This window comes from Colossoma macropomum, unplaced genomic scaffold (genome assembly GCF_904425465.1).
Source record: "Colossoma macropomum unplaced genomic scaffold, Colossoma_macropomum, whole genome shotgun sequence".
In the NCBI taxonomy this organism is placed as follows: domain Eukaryota; kingdom Metazoa; phylum Chordata; class Actinopteri; order Characiformes; family Serrasalmidae; genus Colossoma; species Colossoma macropomum.
In genome coordinates this window covers 49,656,803-49,674,704 of record NW_023494791.1, presented here as the reverse complement: position 1 = coordinate 49,674,704, position 17,902 = coordinate 49,656,803, and the positions used below count along the sequence as shown (strand labels likewise).

Below are 17,902 nucleotides of genomic sequence, written 5' to 3'. Positions count from 1 at the left end.
ACCTTAACCCTATACTTAGCCCTAAACCTAACCCTAAACCCTAACCCTAACCTTAGCCCTAAACCTAACCTTATGGCCTTAAGCCTAAGCATAGCATTGGCCCTAACCCTAAGGCCCCAAACAGAACCTAGGGCCTAAACCAAACCTCTGGCCTAACCCTAACCCAAGCCTAACCATAAGTCTACCTTGGGCCTGAACCTGATCTTAAGCCTAAGTACAGCACTAGCCCTAACTCTAAAACCCCCAAAGATAACCTAGGGCCTAAACCAAACCTCTACCCTAACTCTCTCCCCCCCCACCCAATCTGTGGTTGGGGGCCAAACAACGGGGCCCCCCACCTTAACCAGGGGTGGACTCCAAACTATAACTTGGGACTACAAGCCCAAATTTGGAGCCCACTATTCGTCCCTTGGGGGAGAATGGTGCGAGTGACTCCCTGTCATAGGGAGCCATTATATCAAATAAGCCAACAAAACCAGGAACCACACCAAAATGAACAAAAGTCTAGATGATGGTAGATTCTCAAGGAATGCTGGGAGTCTTCCCAATATGCAAATGGTCACAAAACCAAATCTTCAAATGCTAATAACTCCAAAACGATGCCATTTACGGACACGGGGTTTTTTGCTAATAAAAGCTGGTACTCTGAAGAACAATTCTACAACATAAAAATACAAGAGTTCACCGCGATGGATTTTACCACAGCCAAGATCCAAATCCCCCAGAAAACCACAACGCTGATAGATGGGGTGAGCGCCTCTGGTAGAAGCTTGACGAATCCCTGCACCTAAACGGTGGAGGGACCAGTCCGCCATTGGTGTACAACCCCAAATAGGGGATCCAAAGCGGTAGAAGCTTGGTATCTTTCCGGAAATATTTCAGCGTTGGACCACACCGGCCTGGAATTCGAAGGAAAGCTATCCGCCGGCTTGGACCTCCGCCCAAGACTGTCTGGGAGGTGACGTATTGCACGGGACCTACCTTCCCGGGTCTTGGAGTCAGCCACCTGGCAACGGGTGGTTGGGGCACGGTTTCCGGTCCTGGTTTTCTACCCGCCGCTCGGGGAGACTAACTGGGATAGGCCCAAATTCTCAGACCTTGTCTGGCTGACCTGGGCAACCTAGCGGTGTTAACGAAGGGTCAGTTGGGCAAGGGGTAAGTATTCAGCCTCTCTGGGTCCACTAGGACAGCACGCAGGGAAGGTGGTCTGGGGCAAACAGATCTTAAATGAGCGCCCAGTCTTCTATCAGCACACACACCACAGTTAACAATAAAAAATCCAACTTTGTAAAAAGCAAAAAAGGCTAAAAATAGCGTTCTTAAAAATACAACAGCATTTATCTATAAAAAACACACTGCATTAGCTTTTATACAATATAATACTTTAAAAATAAATAACTGATTTGGGCATGGGACACAAGCCTGGGCTTGATCAACCTATGGCTGGCCGCCTCAGATGAGGGTGTATAGTGTTTAAAGGCCGAAACACCTGATGACTCTGGGGTACACTACTGATGATGTGTCCTAAAATTCCTAAAATTCATTAATCTACTCTACCACACCTGTTCGTTCTCTGACTTGCGGTCGTGGGAAGGAGAATGAATAGGTGAAAAACATAGGCCAAGCCAGGTCTTGAGGGTGCCCTGCTCAGTCTAGTGGCGCATCCCTCTCTTCACCTCTTTGTTCTTTGCCTTGCGATCCAGTTGGAAGAATCAAACATAAATACAAACCTAATGCAACTATGTCAACTTGCAACAATTTTCCAATAAATTAATAAATAAAAGGAAATTTACTCCTGGACAGAGGGACTGGAAGGCCCGATGGCATTGCTTAACAAGCGGCGGCCCGTGCATTACCCTTGATCTTCCTATCCAACCACAATTGTCTGATGACAGTTGATGGGGGAAGTCATTGTATGTTCCCCTAACCTAACCCTAACCCTAACCCTAACCCTAACCCTAACCTAACCCTAACCCTAACCCTAACCCTAACCCTAACCTAACCTAACCCTGACCCTGACCCTAACCCTAACCCTAGCCCTAAACCTAACCTTAACCCTAAAACCTAAACCTAACCTTAGCCCTAAACCTAACCTTAACCCTAATCCTAGCCCTAAACCTAACCCTAATACCTAACCTTAACCCTAGCCTTAGCCCTAAACCTAACCTTCGGGAGGCAGCGATCCGTTCGCAGCTGGCTCGCGCCCCTGGGGTGCCTAGAGACCTGGGTCCTGGTTTTTTATGTCTGATGACCGTTGATGGGGGAAGTCATTGTATGTTCCCCTAACCCTAACCCTAACCCTAATACCTAACCTTAACCCTAACCTTAGCCCTAAACCTAACCTTAGCCCTAAACCTAACCCTAAACCCTAATACCTAACCCTAGCCTTAGCCCTAAACCTAACCCTAAACACTAATACCTAACCCTAGCCTTAGCCCTAAACCTAACCCTAAACCCTAATACCTAACCTTAACCCTAAACCTAACCTTAGCCCTAAACCTAAACTTAAAAAACACACAGATTGGCTCTAAGTGATTCTCAGCTTGTGTTCTCAAGACATCTAACTACAGAACATAGTCCTGCCAGGTAGACGAAGGAGAACAAAACCCTCACTCAGCATCTCTAAATGGCTTACTGTCAACAAAATTAACATTAACCCAAAAAAAATCACTTTTTTTTAACGTACTAACTCGTTATTTCACCACAGCATATCAGAAACTGGTCTTGATAACTACTATATTCCAGAACACAAGTCATTATACTGAGAAAGTGTTAATCTATGAAGAATACAATTACTCAGTTTGAGTTAAAGTGTTTAAGGAGCTCTGGAACACTGACCCCAGACCAGCTCAGCCCCCCACGCTGTGACCATCACCTCAGCAGCACTTACAACACTGTTTATGACTTCACTCTAAATAACAAAAATCTACAATTTTTTGGGGTGATGGACTCGCAGCCTGTCCAGGATGTTTCCTGCCCTCCACCCAGTGACTGCTGGAATAGGCACCCCCCGTGACCCAGGTGGATAAGTGCCTTGAAATGAACAAGTGAATTAATTAATTAATTTATTATGTCTTCACTGCTACTCTTTCATCAGCTGAGTTTCAGAGTCAGAATATTTCTAGAACTTTAACTTCCTATTTGTCTTCAGCTGCTGTAAACTTGCTGTGGGTGATCAGAGTTTCAGCGTTACTGTCCTCAATGAGCCTCCTGGGTGACGTCATTTAAAGAGCAGCAGCCAGTTGCAGCAGCTGAACCTAAGCTTGATGGCAAGTTGGGGTGAAAAGTCCATCCCAAAAACAACTTTGACAGTAGTTAGTTTAAAACAAGCATCACACAGAATTTCAGTTGCACTAACGTAATCACTATTTGAATCTGCTGAATGACAAAACGCTACTGTTAGCTATTATATTTTAAAAAGGTCAAACAGCCTGAGCACTGTTGGAGCTGCTCTTATGGGCCCTTTTCTTACAAAGAGTCGTGGTTACTTCTGGTTTAAGCGTTAGTGGGGTAAGACTCACTTCCGCTCCATATAACTACTGCAGAGGCGATGAGAAAATGTTATAGTTGTGAACTTCAATGCTCAAACACTGAGCTACAGCAGCTATATTTCATTTTTTCCTGCACTGTTGTGACAAACAGCGGGAATAAGAAGTGGATGGAAGCACTGATTTAACTGTAAACAGAGCTAAAATGTGTGACAGCCTTGTTTTAACTGCAGTCGGCTGCAGCTGAATCACTTCAAGCAGTCTGTGTCTTTCTACAACACGCGAGCGATTTCTGTAATATTTCAACAGAACGAAGAACTTTTATGTGTAGTGTTAATTTGATAGATTTTGTTTATAATAAGCTGGCTATGCTGGCTAGAAGCTACAGCTAACAGTAGCTATTATCCCAAACTAGATTGCCCGACTAACATAAAGCAGCTTTTCTGCATCACCAGCTAATTTTGTTGTCACGCTTCCTGGTTCTCAGCCGGACTCCCAGACCACCAAGAACTCCACTTCCCAGAATCCTTCAGTCAGTCACGAGACTCTTCCAACCAATCACCAACCACCTAACAGATCACAGTCACCGGAATACTAATCATCATCACCTGTTGTACTCTGTATTTATACCAGTTTGTTTGAAACGTATCTTTGCGAAGTATTGCCCTTACCTAGTCTGTGCATACCGAGCCGTTTGTTTTTCTGATTGCTACTCCGTGTTTGACCTCGCTTGTTTTTTCGTTTTCGATTCTCGTCTCTGTCTTGGCTTTGTTGTTTTGGTTTATGTGCTATTTCTGGTTACGACCCTCGCCTGTTTTTTCGACTTCGCTTTCGCCTATGCCCCTGTATTTCGTCTGCTTGTTCTGGTTATTGGCCTGGTCTGGTGTTAACCCTGTTTACTCCCGTCAGAATAAATCTTCCGGATTAACTTTTATCCGCGTGTCTGATTTGCAAACCCTGCATTACATTTGTACTCATCTTTAAAAAGCTAATGAGGCAAAAAACCGTCAACGAAATGATTCTTACACGATCAGCTTGGTACAAACAGCTGACGTTAGCTGGACATTATGTCAGAAACCTTACGGGGCTCTTTCAGATCTCAAACAACTACCTGGCTTTGTCAGAAAATGGAAATCAAAACGTCGCTGCATAACCACAATGCTAAGATACGAGTTAGCCAGGAGAGGCATTGTTGATTGAGCAGTGAAAGGTGGATGTTTTGGTTTGCGTTTATAATATTAGAGAAGTCGCTGACATGCTGGCGCAGCAGCTAATGAAAGCTAGCTTCCTTGTTTGGGAATACAGCTACTGTAAGAAATGGCTTCTAGCGTAGCTAACTAGCTACATCTAAACAACATCTACCAAATTCACACCACATATAAAAGATCTTCTTTCTGTTGAAATATTACAGAAATCGCTGGCGTGTTGTACAAAGACACAGAGGCTGTTGATGTGAGCAGCTGCAGCAGCAGCAAACAGGGCTAAACCACACATTCAGCATTTTAGCTGTTTACAGTTAAATCAGAGCTTCCACTCTTTATTCCCGCTGTTTGTCACGACAGTGCAGGAAAACTAACATATGCCTGCTGTAGCTCAGCCTTTGGGCATTAAAGTTCACCACTGTAACACTTTCTCGTCGCCTCTGCAGTAGTTTTATGGAGCGGAAGTGAGTTTTACCCCGCTAACGCTAAAACCGGAAGTGATCGCGACTCTTTATGAAAAGGGTCCATTGCTCTGCACGCGGTTCACCTGCGTACTTTAACAGAGCCGCCCACCTGGATTCTGAACGACCCTGCAGAGAAGCCTCTCAGTGACACAGCGGGACTCGGGGCTCCTGCCCGTGTCGTGTGAATCTGCAGCTCTGTGATCTTTTCTGTCTCTGATCGATGAAAATCTGTCTAATCTGTTCTGCACAACTGCTTTACGACGCAAACGAGACGTTTTCCCGTCAATCAAATCGACCAGCCGGTATAACTTATTCTAATAGCTGAACTTAAACCGGCTACAGTGAGTCAGTCATGACTTCAATCTACGCTGAAATCGTGTTAGTTGGTGAATCTGGTTAAATTCTAGTAGCTTGTAAACCTGAACTTGTCAGTTTACGTTCAAACGAGGTTACGTCATGTTCAGCTGGCGCTGCAGGTCACAGTAAATCAGCCACAAATTACTGCCAGCTGCGCGCGCTGAACTGTAGCGTGCACAGAAAAACCTGGCCTTTTAAGTTCTGCAGTACAATTTTTTGGCCACAAGATGGAGACAAAACATCGACAGTCCACTCACTTTAAATCTATTCTATTATATAAATTTATTTTACTGAAATATTAGTATCCGCGCTCCACAATACACTTATTCCATCCTGTGAAAGGTTAAAAATATCTGGACAAAAACACAGCAAGACCAGATTAAAAACAAAATACAACAACAAATAACAGCAAACTCCAAATATTTTTATTAACATATAAAAAGAGTAAAATTCAGAAAAGTTCAATTATTCTTTATAAAACTATCGGCCAGTGAAAATACAAACAGATAAAGAAAAGGTTCTTACAGCGACTTACAGGCAGCGTAACATTCCTAAACATGGCACAGAAAGAGTTAGATATGCTGATTTACACTGTGTTATTTCTTTGGATTAAAACTTTCCTTTATTGGATTTATTTACAGGCTCTTTTTCTGACTGAACATCTTTAAAACATACATTCCTCTTTAGAAAAATAAAAGGAAGACTAGAGTGTGTTTTGGGTTGGACTGCATGCACACCGTAAAAACACACCCTTCTTTCTGCAGCGAAACAGTGTTAAGATAAGCTACACACACACACACACGCACACACGTGCACACGCACACGCACACACGCACACGCACACAAATCTGCAGGCCTGTAAAGGCACGACAGGCTGAAGAGAAAGTAGAAAACTGGAGGTAATAAAGATGTGAAAAGTGAAGAAAGTGTTTTCTGTGTTGAGGCTGTGTTGAGCCTCAACAGCAGAACTGACTGAACACTGAACATGACTGGAGATTCTCCGGCAGTTTGATGGACGATCTGACCAGAAAAACGTTTTCAGTAAAATTCAGATAGTTCAGTTCAGTTCAGTTCAGTTCAGTTCAGTTCATCACTCAGAGCTTCACTCATTTACACTGAAGAACTCTTATCAGTCACATTCTGGAGTGAGTGTGTGTGTGTGTGTGTGTGTGTGTGTGTGTGTGTGTGTGTGTGTGTGTGGTTCTCTAACCCTCCAGTGTAACTTTTACAGCCAAACTTTAAAGGCTTTTCTGATAGAAACAAATAAATTTAAAGCAAAACAATCTGAAATTTCACCACAAATGATCCAACAAACTGATAAACAGGTGAAACAGAGAGTTCATCACAATCAGTGTTTATGATTATAATGTACTTTATGAAATGTCTTTCTTTATGAAGTCCTTAGTTCAGCTGGTCTGCCTGATCAACATATCACGTAACCTTCATAACTCACAACACACCCTACTGTGACTCACACTGAAAAAAATCCCTTAATTTTATAAAAAAATATAAAAACAAACCTCAGTTCTGATCTGTAGGCTCTATTTGTGTTGGGCTCTGACTGCAGACTGAAAGCTCATCAGTCACTGAGCAGATATCAAGAGAAATTTACTCATCCTAAACAGCTCAAATAAAACCCACCCCTAAACCAACACAGTAAGAATGAGGTAACACTTCTGTCAAACTAAACACAAACACGCTAATTCTCTGAAGATGCTCTGTTTTTAAAGGGGAAAACCTGCAGATATAAACATGAAATCATTGACTCATTCTTCATGAAGTTCAGCCACTGTTCACAGTGATGGATTAACGATGGTCCCATCAATAAAAAAGGACAAAAACTATAATCCAGATGGGAAAAAGAGAGAAGCCCTGAGAGACGAAGAGAGTTTTTATAAAGAACCTGAGAAAGGAAAAGGCACATATAGAAGTTTCCAGAAGAAGGAAAGCAACCTTTCATCCAGAACAGCTCCGATTCAGGCACAGCTCCCAAAAACAGACAGAACACGGAAAGGAGGACACAGAGGAGGACAGAGAGGAGGACAGAGAGGAGGACAGAGAAGACAGTCTGAGAATCTCAGTAATAGTTAAATTTGACTTTTTCAATATCGCCAATCAGAGTTCTGGCCAGATAGATTCCCACCATCTAAAAAGAGAAAAGGAAGAGAGAACAGGTCAGTTCTACAGCATAATAATCATCATAACGACAGAACCGTAACGTCTGTGTTAGTGAGAATCTGTACCTGCAGCAGAGAGATGACGATAAAAACTCCAGCCACAATGTAAATATTCCGAGGAAGCCACTCCTCTAAAGCTGAGATGCATCCTTTAACATAAATCGTATTCGACCATTTATCCTGTTATGAACAAAGAAAAACAACTTTAATAATTGGATCATCTGATGGAGTCAAAAAAAAAGTAGAGCTGAGAAATAAAAACATGATCTCTTACCACCGAACCTAAAGCTCTGACATCATATCCACACTGAGTGTTCAGCACTGTGTCCTGCAGAGAGAATCACAGCTTCAGTACCACTGAACGACCCACAATTACTGAACACCAACACAGTCTGAGGATCCCTACATCACCATCCGAACAGCGACCTCACCATCTGAAAGGACACCTCACCATCTAAATCAACCTTGCTATCCGCAGTGACCTCACCATTTAAACGGCTACCTCATCAACTGAATGGTGATCTCATCGTCTGAACTGGTTAACTCACATCTCCACCAAAAACCAGCAGCAAATACAGAAAAAAAAATGATGCCGAAAAGTTAAACTCAATAAGCCTTAAAAATAACAAAACAGACAAACTGATTTACTGTCGGTCAGACTGATTAACTAAACTCCTCTGATTTATCTCAGCGCATGTAAAAGTCATTATAGTGTTTTAACGATTGTAAAAACATTAAACATTAAGAACCAACACAACACAGTGTTGGAGTGATTATAAAGCAATTATAAAGCGATAACGAAGTGATAATGGAATGATGACAAAGTGACTTATAGAGTGAATTATAGAGGCACTACAGAGTTTTTGTAAAGTGATGGTGGTGCAGCTGAAGGCTCTTACGGCCGGGTCACTGAGGCAGCAGGAGAACGGCACGCCGCATTTCTCTCTGCTGGGGTTGCTTTGGGAACAGTTGAAGTACACGTTCATGTTCCAGTCATTGGGGTCTTGGGCTCCGCAGCAGTTGTTCTGAAAAATAATTAAAAAGGTACTGCTGGATGATCCACAAACACTGCAGGTCGTCATTACAGTTCTCACTTCATAACCAGTAACAGTGAACATCAGAAAACACGGCAGGTTCAGTGATGATACGCTCAGCCTGTTTATGCTGGAGAACCGACTCCAGCAGCAGAACCCAGCCGGCTGAACGAGTGTTGGCCCTCTTTCTTTATTCTGACTAGGCTACTGCCAACTGCGTATCACTGAAACATAAATATATATACAAAAGCATATTTACGCAAGCCTGTTTCATTGAGTGGAAAAACTGAACGTTTCTGTGATGCTTTCATATTTTTACACAAATCAAAAAGGGACCGTCACCGCTGGAAAAGTTAGTAAATGCTTGTAGTGGCACTGAGTTCACAGAAAAACTGACTCAAAGCTTGAAACTGCACTCTGTGTGTGCATGACCGCTACAGCTGCTGGTCAGAGACCCCACAGACAAACCCCAACGGTGCGGTTACAACACTTTTCTACCACAATGCGTCTCACTTCTCACAGCTGAGCTCTCACAGAAAATAAACACAGGAACATAACAGCGCTTCTGCCAAAGTGCAGCAGCACTGAGTTTGTTTAACTGTCTTTATAAATTTCATCTAACGTGTATATAAAGTGAAAAACCTGCTGTGGTAAAATTATCTTTTTTTTTTCCACTGCAAAATTAAACACACCAAACAAAACATGAGGTGCTTTTATAATTGTAATAAAAACACAGGCACACCATTTCACCATCATCTGACTCCACATTTAATGAGAACTTTTCATCAAGGAGCTACAAAATCAAAACTAATCCCAAATATAGTAATAGGGAAAGAAAAGAACGTTACCAGCCTCTGCAGGGAGTCGATGAGGTTCTGCAGGTCGATGTCGTCTCTGTAGGCTTTCACATTGGCCAGAAAGAACTCACTGATCCACCCCTTTAACGGCTCCTGGAACACGATGGCCAGCACGGCCGCTGTCAGCTCCAGAAAGAAGATAAATCCGATGATCCCTGAGAACTGGACAAAAAGGTCAAAGGACAAGGTCACGTGGTGGAAAACTGGTCATCACTGGGCATCTTGGTTGCAAAATAAAAGTTCCTTATCTTATAATGTTCTAATGAAACATCTGGCTCTCAACCTGTATTTGAAACACTGTTTTATAAAATTAATGAATATCTCAGACATTAAAACACCGGAAGAGCTCAGCAGTGACAGTGGTGTAGAAACAGCTCTCAGGGTCGTACTCACAAATTTGAGGAGACAGATGTTTTCCCTGAGCGCTCCCACGCAGCCCGCGAACCCCAGCACAAACATCACCGCACCCACCACCAGGACCAACCACACGGGGTCGAAGCCGTGCATCCGCGTCACCTGCGTCAGGTCCGACAACACGCCCTGCGGAGAAACCCACCCAAAAATTCACCCTCCGCATTTTTTTTATAGATTTACACCTGTGTCACCTGCGAAGCCTTAGATCCACAGCACAACATTTAAAGTCTTAACAGGTTCTAACAGACGAGGCGTCTCACACCATCAGACTGGTTTCTGCAGATTTTTGGGTGACTAAAAATTGATGATCGCCCACTAAATGATTAGGGATCACACACTGCTCAGCTTTTAAGTTGTTGCTAAAGTGAACTGAACTCATGTTACTGCTGCTGGTGTTTTCTCTGCTGTTGGCGCTGATACAGTGTTGACGTATACACACTCACACGCGACTCGATTCTCTCTCCAACAGTTCACTCTGCAGATCAGCTCAGACGCAGACTGAGAGTCGGGACTAAAATCAGGGTAATAGTCGTGTAGTGTAACTCAGCTTAATATAAAGAGAAATCACAGCAACATGATCATTCTGTTCTCCTTTTCACAACCAGGTTAGTCCCCAAATTAACAAACTGACACAAACATCTAAAAATCCAGCATTAATAGAAAACTAACATCTTTAGCAGCACTTCTGACTGAAAAGAGTCTAATTTGTGCTGCAGTGAGAAAGACCACTGCAACACCAGACGTCTGCCAACCTGACAGCTGAATATAACGAACTAATGACCACTAATGGCTGATCAACCACAACTACTCACCTTCTCGCTCCACGCCCAGAAGCCAGCAGCAATAAAAGCAGCTCCGGCCAGCTGAGGAAAAAAAACACAGTCATGAGTCCATCATACATCACAGAACCACCAGCAGCAGAACCTGAGCGGAGATCACAGCAGGGCTGCATGATGTGGATGTAAAATGCTGCTGGAAACCACGATGACGATATGAGAAGCGATAAATTACTACAAGTACAGACAGCTTTCTGGATGTGTAAACAGAAAACTAACTAACTTTCTTTAAACCATCTGTAAACAAATACAAAATACAAATACAAGGACTCTGGGGGGCGCAAGGTCGCAGCTTCAGTAGCCCAGTAGAAAAACAGCAGAGCCTGAGCAGCCGGTGTGCTGCTTATTTCCCCTTTAGTGCAGCTGTTCTGAACTGAATCTCCACAGTTATGGGGACATTTTAAGGTCTCTGTATGTTAAGTGACCCTTATTAGTCCCACAGCGGGGAAATTTCACCCCCGCATTTAACCCATCCATGCAGTGAAACACCACATAAACACTAGTGAACACACATACTAGGGGGCAGTGAGCACACTTGCCCGGAGCAGTGGGCAACCCTATCCACGGTGCCCGGGGAGCAGTTGGGGTTTAGGTGTCTTGCCTAAGGGCACTTCAGTCACATACGGTTGGCTCAGGGGATCAAACCGGTGACCAGTTGGCAGTTGTTGGCTGTCTGGCTGAATGGTGAAGTTACTCATCTCCCTAACATTGTGTGTTTTACAGGCTGTAGTTCAAGACGGTAGAGAGTCTGAGCTGCTGTGTGTTTTGTATTTGGCTGTTCAGCCTGATGGTTGGGTGTTGGTTAGTCACTCGTGGGACTGCAGGCTTCAGCTCAGAGAAGCAGCTGTAACGGTTTGTGCTGTAATGTACTGACGGCTCTCTGCCGCCAAGTGTGTGAGGTCATCTGATCTGTTCTGCTGTTGCCGTTCTAACGATGCGTTTATCGCGGAAACTCATAACGCGTTAACAGTAAAAATATTATTTATCATGCAGCCCTTGATCACAGCAGGTCCAGCTACAGGACTCCGGCGCCATACACAGTCCGGTCCTTTTAAAACATCGTTATAGAAATGTGCAAACATGTTATTAACTGCTCTAACAAACGGGTCTTAAAAGCAGTAACAGATTATTTACACATTTTACTGAAATCACTCATAGTGAAACATTTTGAGCAATAAGGCGATGTGGAGGTTCAGACTGCTGTGGTAAATCAGAGCTCACTCCGGTTTCAGCAGGTGTGTTTCTTGTAGCCTTGAATTCTGACTATTTTCTAGCAAATCACAGCCTTAAAGGACGTGTTCAGAAAACAGAGTGAGATTTCAAACATGCAGTCCTGTCTGGAAATCAAAAACTGTAAGAAAAGGTGCTGGATCTGCTTTATAGTGTCGACTGAATGAATCCAACAACAACTTCAAGGCCCACCTTTCACCCCTCGTCCCAATTGTTGTTGAGATAGAGGGTGAAGTGCTGGGGCTACATGACCCTCCAAACAGAGGTTTTTCAGAGACACTTCAAACAGAGTGTTATGAAACAAAAAAGGAAAAAAAACGGTAAGATGGAGCACAAGAGACAAAAGAAACCCACAAATGTAAATTTTCTCTGTTAAAAAATTACAATAATCATTGTATTACCTTAGTTTAATGTCATTTGTGTATTTAGTTCTGACGTCTCGATAGCCAAATAAATTTCCCGTTCCACCTTAAATGGTTCCATTTAAGGTGGAACGTGAAAATTCTAACAAGAATCTGGTGAATATCTGACTTCAGCTTCATATCACTGAAGAATTAGGGGTGGGTGATAATAAATAATTGCCCCCTCTTTGAAGGCGTATGATGCCCTAAATGTAACTAAAGCCCAGCAGTGAGGAGCTGAACTTTACCCTCCTCTGCTGTCACTGCAGACTGGCAGAGTCGTCTACAGAGCAGCGCTGGTAGCTGTTAATGAAGTGATGCTCTTTTTATTTGAGGGTCCCATTTCAGAGGAAGATTTCAATCACTTAAACAAAGTACATGTGTTCTAGCTGAAACTAACGGTGCTTGCCAAGCGACTGGGGCCATCACAGCCACTTAGATAGTTCTTTTTCATTAAACAGACGTCCTCAGAGCTCTGAAGGACGACTGAGAGCTGCTGAACGTGTTGATGATGCAGACAGAGCTGATTACGACAGCACTGCTGAACAAACCTTCTCCATTCTGTGGAAAACAGCACTCAGAGCAGCTCATCTCACCACGCGCTCCACCTCCCCTAAGTCCTCTATTTCCTGTTGACACATCAGCCGTCTGTCAGGAAACCAAACCCCGTCGGAACATCTCTCAGAGGAAGTGAAACCTCAGAGTTCCAACAATTCAGACCAGCCACAGCCTTCGTAAAGCTGCAGAAACACTAAGGCTGGTTTAAACTGAGTATACAGCTGAACAGTCTTATCTGAGCACCACGATGGAGAAACGGGGCTGTGTTAGAAAATAACAGAACAGTTTGGGTTGGGATTTTTATTTATACGCTACAAAACAAACTCCTGGACCACGACAGCACTTACAGCTTAAACCCGGTCCAGCATCACTTCTTTGAAACAAAGACATTCAGACAAACCCAAGAGGGACTCCAGTTGACCAGCGAGGAGAACATTAGAGCAGGTTGACTGCATCAGATGCACCACTGAAAACACAGACGCCACAACTTCTTTACTCTGGATACCAACTGCAGTGCTGCAGCACCGTTACTATAGAAACAGCACGCTGACAAAACCGACCTGCTAAACGTTTCACTGTGTATGAAAATAATTTTTAGATAAATAATTCAATTTGTCGTATGACAAGAATCATCATTTGATCACAGCTTCTCCTCAGCAAGTGCTCTGGTTTCAGATTAGACTTCTGAAATCTCAATCCAAACATCTAGCAGAACATCCAGAAGAACACCTGGCAGAACATCTAGCACAACACCCAGAAGAACAGTCAGACAAGTCAGTCAGTGGAGTCAGACGAGGCATCACAGATACTTTTGGCTTATTGATCTCCGACAGGCTTTAGCGTGGTGCTGATAACTCACCCAGAAGATGATGTTGTAGCTGAACATGAGGTATTTGTAGCAGCAGCTCACCTCCGCGCTCTCGTATCTGTAATAGTGCATCTTCCAAACCTGATAAAATAAAGCAGAGATTTCACCTTTAATTGAATCTCTTTTAATACTGTTTTTTTCTCCTTGTGAAATGAACATCCTCATCTGATTTAAAGGGGAACTCCACTGATTTGTCAAAATTCCATATTATTGCATGATGCCATTGTTGTGATGTAAACAAAGTCACTCAGAGTGACTGATATGAAGTAGTCTGCTGTAGAGAAACTTAGACTCAGAATTCTTTACAGTGGTGGTGATAGGAACCAGGGCTCTCCATGACTAAACATGTCTTCTGAGTTTATATGGAATGTTGATGATGGAAAATAGTGGAAAATCTGAAATAATAAGTTTTCTTTGGGGACTATTTTGCCTCACAGCGCCCTGCATGTATCCCTCCACCATGAATGGAGTTTAAGTTCTCAAAACTATCATAAAACAGTGTCTCAGTCATCAGGCAGTGAATTCATAACCATTTCATGTAGGAACTTTCTGTGAGGGAGCTTTTAGAGGTGGACGTCAGGTTCCTATCACCACCACTGTGAACAATTCTGACTCGGTAAGTTTATCTAGAACAGAGCGTTTCACACCAAACCCCTCTGAACAACTCTGAACAACTCTGTTTACACTGTAACCGTTTAATCATACAGTAATTTTGAAAAATCGGTGGAGCTCCCCTTTAAGCACATTACTGTATTGTCGCTGAATTACACTGTATGTCTGTAGGAAACAACATGCAGATACGAATTTCTTTAATCAGATTACAATAAATACGTTGGACGTTTCAGCTTTAACTGATTCTCTTTTCACACTGTTTCATTCTCTCATTAAATAAACGTCCTCATCTGATTTAATTCTGACCTGTGTGACCTTTCTGAATGTTCAGGACCTCCTAAAATCTGAACTCAAATTCTGGCCATCAGACTCAGCTTTAAAAGCATATTACATCTAACATTTTATATACATATATACATCTAATAACATTTTGTACGTCATTGTCTGACTAATGGGAAACAACGTACATTTATTAGTATTTAACAGAGTCTGGCTATAACGACCACTTCCAGCTGTAAAACTAACAAAGCACTGAGTGATTATTTTATCAGGATTTCTCCACATTACTACAGACCTTTAACACTAAAACTAGCCTTTATTCAAATCATTTGACTAATAAAGCATTCGGCTTTTCAATAACACTGGCTAGAAGAGAAGCTAATGTCAGCGCTGTTTACATTAGCTTAGTGCTATCTTAGCTTCCTGTCTAAATAACTAAACTCTGCTTAAAATAAAATCTACTTGCAAATAAAATCAGCGAACAAATTTAGACAACAAATAGTCACATCTAACCTGAGTCGCTCAGCTGCATCTTTACGAGGCTTTTGTTTTTAATATTAAATTAATCAAACATTTATGTAGCTAACATTAGCTTAGCTTAGCTAAGCTAACTTCAATACGGCTAAAGCAAACGAGGATTGATCTGCACAGGCATTAATCTAATTAAATTTAATTAATTCACAAAGCTCAACTACACAGAATATACACGAACGATAAAGAGAAAGTCTTTGAGTCCGATTTCACTTCAGCCGAACACTTTAGTTGTTCGAATTTTCCGTTCCACCTTAAATGGTGCGCTAGTTACATTCTGATACCTCAGGCGTGATAACAACTGCTGCACCATTTAAGGTGGAACGAGAAAAGTCGAACTAAAAGCTGGCGAATACGCAGCACACTACAGCCTCGTTAGAGACGAGTCTGTTTCAGACCTTTTCTACAAACAGAAAAACAAAAAAAGAAAACACGACATTAATTAGTTTTACAGAAATTTAAACCCACATCAACACCAAACACTCACCGCGGAGTTCGCGCTGCCGCCGCCGAAACAGAGAGGATCTGAGCCGGACACAGACACAGACTCAGCCGGGCTGGACTGGACCTTCCCGCGGTGGAGCTCCGGATTAGAATTAGGATTAGGAGTAGGATTAGGATTCGGATTAGGGTTAAAGTGAGTTTCGGGTTGAGAGCGTCGTCTAACTGTGTTGTGACTCTCTGATTTCCTCTCATGTAAGAGAGCCACGCCTTAATGTCTCAATACAGCAGCAGTTAGAGTTCAACAAAGAGCAGCACAGAGACACGGCAGTGTTCGCAGGGCAGACAGGAAACAGCGCAGCTGCAGCTGTTAGATTGTTCGCTTTATCCGCATTATTTACATCGTTCACATCACGTGTGTGTGAGATACGAAACAGAAAGGAAACACTGATCTTCGCTTTACACTTTAAAATACAGGCATGACGGGAGAGAGAGAGATTAAGGAGATCTAGGGTTAGGGTCAGGGTTAGGGTTAGAGGTTCTGAATATTTCTACTCGTGTTCGCAGATGCAGATGTTTTACAGTTTGAGTGTTACTGCTCAGTTCATCTGTTCACATTAATCACCGTTTAACTTCTGAGGAGAATTTAAAACTGATACAGTGAATAAATAAATCAGAGTGAACTGAATCATAAACACAATGCTAAAGATTTCCTAAACATGTGGGAATAACTGCAGAGGATTTTTAATAAGTCTTTATTAATGAAAGTGCAGCAGATAAATTAAAAAGAAAACAGGTGAAATATTTACATCAAGCTGTGAGATTCTAGTCTTTAAATCAAAGCAGTCATGAGATAAATACAACAAATGAAAATAAACAGAACAACAGGACAGTATAACCAGCAGAACCAGCTCTGATCTGATTTCAGCAGCGTTTCTTTTCAGTGAAAGAACATATTCACAGTAACTCACAGAAAAGCGGACGAGATCAGTAATCAGTGTTTACAGCGATATTCGCTGAGGTTCTTCTATGAGTCTCTGTCAGTCTCTCCTCTGAGTCTCCATGTAAATGCGTTTTGTGCGTCTTAGCAGAGGTTTAAATCATCTTCAGCAGTACATCGGTTCGGTATGAGCAGGGTGGTCTCCGTCCCACCCTTCTCCTCCCTGAAGCTCCCCCAGGATCTCCTGCAGGGACAGTGCGGGCAGCTCAGGAACCGGGCCGTGATGGACACTTCTCTCCTGCTGGTCTTCGGCTCCAGCCCCTTTGGGCCTCTGAGAACAGAAGGTGCCAGAGGCCGGCAGGGAGCGGTCCTGACCCTCGTCCCAGCAACGTGAGTCCAGGGGCTGGAGAGTGGAGGGTGGGGGGCAGTAGAAGGCCTGACCGGAGCTGGAGCTGAAGGACAGTAATCTGAAAAGGACAAATATAAGATATATAAACTAGACTTAAGATTATTTCACTAATAATGTCATGTTTGCTGTATGCAGTCCACAGTATGCACTGTGCAGTGTTCAGTGTGCAGTATGCAATGTAAGTGTATATAGATGCAGTGTAACAGTATACAGTATGCAGTGTGCAGTGTTCAGTAAGCCGTGTTCAGTATGCAGTGTCCTTCCAAAGAAAGCATATGAGTGACCCTCGATCATACCTGTGAGCCCAGTTTGGGGTCACCTGTTCGGAGGTGACGAGAGGGGGGCTGAAGTGAGGGTTGATGGACCTGCCCTGGCACCTGTACGGAGTTCCGTAGCCTGAATCGTCACAGATGCTGGACGAGGATGGAGAGCAGCGCGTGTAGTAACAGTCCTCCTCCACCTCCTCTTTAATCGGGCCGGGATACGCGAGCGGTAGTGGAGGTGGTGAGGGTAGAGTGGAAGCGCTGACCTCTTTACTGGTCAGACGTGGTTGAACCGATGGACTCCGGGTGCCTCCGTAAGACCGTGAAACAGTATCCATCTGCCATGAAGATTTCTTACCGCTCTTACACTTTAATGTTCTAGCTCTTCTGTTCTGAAACCAAACCTACAGAGGAATGAGGAGGAGACAGTGATGTTAACACACAAGGATACAGTCCTGAGGTCAGAAGAGGCGTCTCAGTGCCCAGATAGGAGAGCTTCAGTTAGTAGGTTCAGGTTAATTATTTTCACATGACAATCTGC

General features: G+C 43.1%; 1 protein-coding gene across 1 annotated transcript; it reads right to left on the bottom strand.

Annotated features, from left to right (window-relative positions):
* Window positions 1-5,914: 5,914 nt before the first annotated feature.
* tspan14 (tetraspanin 14) lies at window positions 5,915-16,109 on the bottom strand. Its single transcript, XM_036575277.1, has 9 exons — window positions 15,796-16,109; window positions 13,878-13,967; window positions 10,806-10,856; window positions 9,973-10,119; window positions 9,571-9,741; window positions 8,588-8,713; window positions 7,963-8,016; window positions 7,755-7,868; window positions 5,915-7,657 (listed from the first exon to the last, which is right to left on the bottom strand). Exons 2-9 carry the CDS (start codon window positions 13,956-13,958, stop codon window positions 7,589-7,591), a joined length of 813 nt encoding a protein of 270 aa, XP_036431170.1. The 5' UTR covers window positions 13,959-13,967; window positions 15,796-16,109; the 3' UTR covers window positions 5,915-7,588.
* Between the last annotated feature and the right edge of the window lie 1,793 nt (window positions 16,110-17,902).